Consider the following 3,350-nt stretch of genomic DNA (forward strand, 5'->3'; position numbering starts at 1 on the left):
ATGAGAGAACACAGATAACATACATGTGATATATGAACCAACATGTCACTGTTGTTCCTGCTTTAAATCTCACCTTACCAACACAGAAACATCTCTACGATCTTTACTACAAACTTATTCATCTTAAAACTTTCCTTCTCTACAACACCTCCTCTGACAGCACAAGAAAACAAACTTTATTCAAGATTAAACTTTTTATTAATGAATCATTCAAACAAATCACCTGCAGTTTGTCCTTCTAGTGAAACTAAAATGCTGATGATCTCTAACATTAGCAGAAAACTACCTGCTGGTGAAGATGATGCGTTCAAGAACAGAAGCAGAAAAATTAACGAGATGTGATCAAATCAAAGTTACACACAGTTACCATGATTATTTTCCCTTAATGTAATTTTAATAATGTTGTAATGAGCTGAAGATGATCTTTAATTAATATTACATATCACTGTTTAGCACGTGCCTTTTTCACTGCTGCAGCGATACCTATGACTGCAGCTCCTACCAGAACTCCTACTGCAGCTCCTACTGGACCCCCCACAAGACCAACTGCTGCTCCAATTTCTGCTCCAACAGCTACTTCAACAGCTACTCCAGCAGCTGCTCCACCAGCTGCTCCACCAGCTACTCCGAGAACTCCAAAAACACCAGCCAGTACTCTCTCTGTGAACTTGTTATCTTTCTCTGCCCTTCTTCTTGCCTCTTTGAAGGTCAGATCTGGATATTTTTTCTTAAGACATCTCATTTCTTCTTTTATGGCTCTCTCAGCCTCTTGGAGCGTTTCATTGGTGTAGCAGCTTCCTCCATTTCTCTCAACCATGGTGTTGATCTTCTCCAGCAGCTCACGGACTTGAGATGGATCTTTGTCTCTGTTGTTGAAAACATGGTATCCTCCATGACACTGACTGAGGAAGTCTTGGAGAGCTTTATTTTTACCAATTACTTTTTCTGTAGAGACTCCATCTGCCTCCAGATCGTCTCCACGGGTGAACAAGACTATGGTGTAACGTGCTGCCTCTTCTCCAAACACGTTCTGAATGATTTTCACTGTTTCTTCTTCTTCTTTTGTGAACCTTCCCAACTGGATCACGACCAGGAACACATGAGGACCAGGAGCAGCCATTGACATGGATTTAACGATCTCTTTCGTCACCTTCTCTTGAGATTTATTGGGGTCAAACAGACCTGGAGTATCAACAACCTCCAGTGTTTTACCTTCAAACTCTCCTGTTTCCTTCTGACACTCTGATGTCACTGAGGCAGCAGACAATTCAGATTGAAAAACCTTCTTCCTTAAGATGGTGTTTCCTGTTGCACTTTTCCCAGCTCCAGTTTTCCCAACAAGCACAATCCTGAAGTCTGGCTCCTCTGACTCTGTTGAGGAATTTCACAAAGACATTATTGATGTTGTAAAGAACAAACTCTAAATTAAACATCACCACTGTAGCATCATCAGAACCTCTATAAAACTCTACACTTAACCCCCTGAAAACAAAGTGCTGTCTTGTTGTTTTCAGACCTGTCTGGGCGACACAGGTCTGAACCCTGGATCGTACAGTGAGGGGATCTGTTGACTCTGGGTCTAAAGCTAAACTCTAACTGAACTTTCATTAAGGAAGTTGACGGAAGTTAACAGACAGGAAACAGGTTGGGTTGAAGCTACCGCTGAAGACAGACAGCATTTCCTTATAGTTTTTATATTTGTAGACTCAACATATCTTTCCAGATCAGACGAAAGACATGAAATATAGTTTCAATATAGAAATAACGTTCAAATAAACAGTGAGTAAAACTAGTTTCATGATCATTAATCACAGCTTCATCACGCTCTATCTAAAGTCAAAGTGACACTTAAAGTTACTACAGAACAGGAAGTTAAACCTTTCAAATTAAATGCTGCAGTTAAAGTTGTAAATGTACTTACTCAATAACATGTATTTGTCCATGTTTGTCTTTGACGGGCCGTTCGGTGAAGTCTTGTCTCTGTTGCTGTGTTGGCAGTCAATAGTTTCATGATCATCTCGTCTCTATAACCTGCTCCTGTCTCCTCCCTTTGACACGTCACGTCCTCCCACAGCTGAGAGCTGTCACACCTGAAATCAGACATGAAACTGACGACTGCTGCCACACCCAGTCATGAAGCAACATATATCGATACACTATTGAAAAGATGATTTCTTGTGACAGAGAAATGGAAAAGTGCACAAATCAGACCCACAAGTCAACACTTCAATTTGGCTGGTTTATTCGTGTACGAAGGACAGATCTGGTGCTGGGTACATGAAGTCTCTCACTGAATGACAGAACCTGAGCTGCTTATATCCGAAATATGATAACTACCATCTGTTAACCTTAAGACCTTTCCCTCTGTGTTTCACTTTTATTGCTTACATCCTCCTGGAAGGGAGTGCATCACTAAATCTCTGCAGGGATGTAGATAAACTCCTAAACAACAATATAACCATAAAACCCAGATGTGTAATGGACTCCTTGGTATAATGCTCCCCCAAAGGTCAGCAGTTTACCAATGGTTCACATTCTTAACATCTGTAAACCAAAGTTGCCAACATGCAAAGCAAATACAAAATTCAGTCATTGACATTTTTGTATTTTCCTGTCCATTAAACACAACAGAGCTCAGAGCGCCTTCAGTAAAAGGTGTCCTGGTGTGCTATGGTAGCGTTCTGTAAAAGGCCTGACTGGACATGATAATGGTGTGTTCCTTCGAAAAACACTCACTCGGAGTGTCTCAATAAAGGCAGGTTCAACAAAAAACAACCTTAATCCCAGGCGACATACAAAGGTGGTTCTCACAGGTGTATCGACGTGTGTCTGCTGGTCTATATGGCATCTGGCTAACTAGGCTACAACATGGGGTGCTAGTCACAAGGAAGAAGGTACCCGTAAACATGCCTTCAAAATAAAAGCCTTTGATACTGGACGACTGGTTTGACCGTGGGGGGGGGGTTTTTCTGCCAACAGCAAAAACTCCTTCAGTTCCGATCCAACACATTTACAGCAGTGATGTTACGTGAGGCTTCAAGTCTGTATCTAGTACAGCTGAGCTTTTCCAGTGAAGTGTGTATCATTTCAGAGATATGATGTAACTGATGATGTGAAGCCTTGCTTCTCGTCTGCATCATGTAACTGCTTTTGGTTGCGGTTTGAATTATGGAGCAACTGCGACATGAAACCTCCAGTTTGATCTGATTTCTCACAGTAAAGTACGAGCACAGAGCATCATTATTACAGAAGCTTTATGTTTATTGAAATATATTTCTTTTACTATAAATGTCTGCCTAGAATGAGGATATAACCATGGTTTCCCTTATACTGATACTTTGCCTGTTTCA

General features: G+C 41.0%; 1 protein-coding gene across 1 annotated transcript; it reads right to left on the reverse strand.

The window, feature by feature from the left end:
* Nucleotides 1-175: 175 nt before the first annotated feature.
* On the reverse strand, nt 176-2,315 carry LOC111652813 (GTPase IMAP family member 7-like). The gene is made up of 2 exons (XM_023403230.2): nt 1,922-2,315; nt 176-1,371 (listed from the first exon to the last, which is right to left on the reverse strand). The coding sequence occupies exons 1-2, from the start codon at nt 1,941-1,943 to the stop codon at nt 443-445; spliced, it is 951 nt and encodes a 316-aa protein (XP_023258998.1). The 5' UTR covers nt 1,944-2,315; the 3' UTR covers nt 176-442.
* Nucleotides 2,316-3,350: the final 1,035 nt, after the last annotated feature.

This window comes from Seriola lalandi, unplaced genomic scaffold (genome assembly GCF_002814215.2).
Source record: "Seriola lalandi dorsalis isolate HSWRI2012SDOR001 ecotype SW California unplaced genomic scaffold, Sedor1 jcf7180001957392, whole genome shotgun sequence".
Classification (NCBI taxonomy): domain Eukaryota; kingdom Metazoa; phylum Chordata; class Actinopteri; order Carangiformes; family Carangidae; genus Seriola; species Seriola lalandi.

Coding starts and splice junctions, on each gene's coding strand:
- LOC111652813 (XM_023403230.2), bottom strand. CDS start 1,943: ATGGACAAATACATGTTATTGA. Junction 1,372..1,921: donor GGACAAATACATGTTATTGA/GTAAGTACATTT, acceptor ATTCCTCAACAG/AGTCAGAGGAGCCAGACTTC.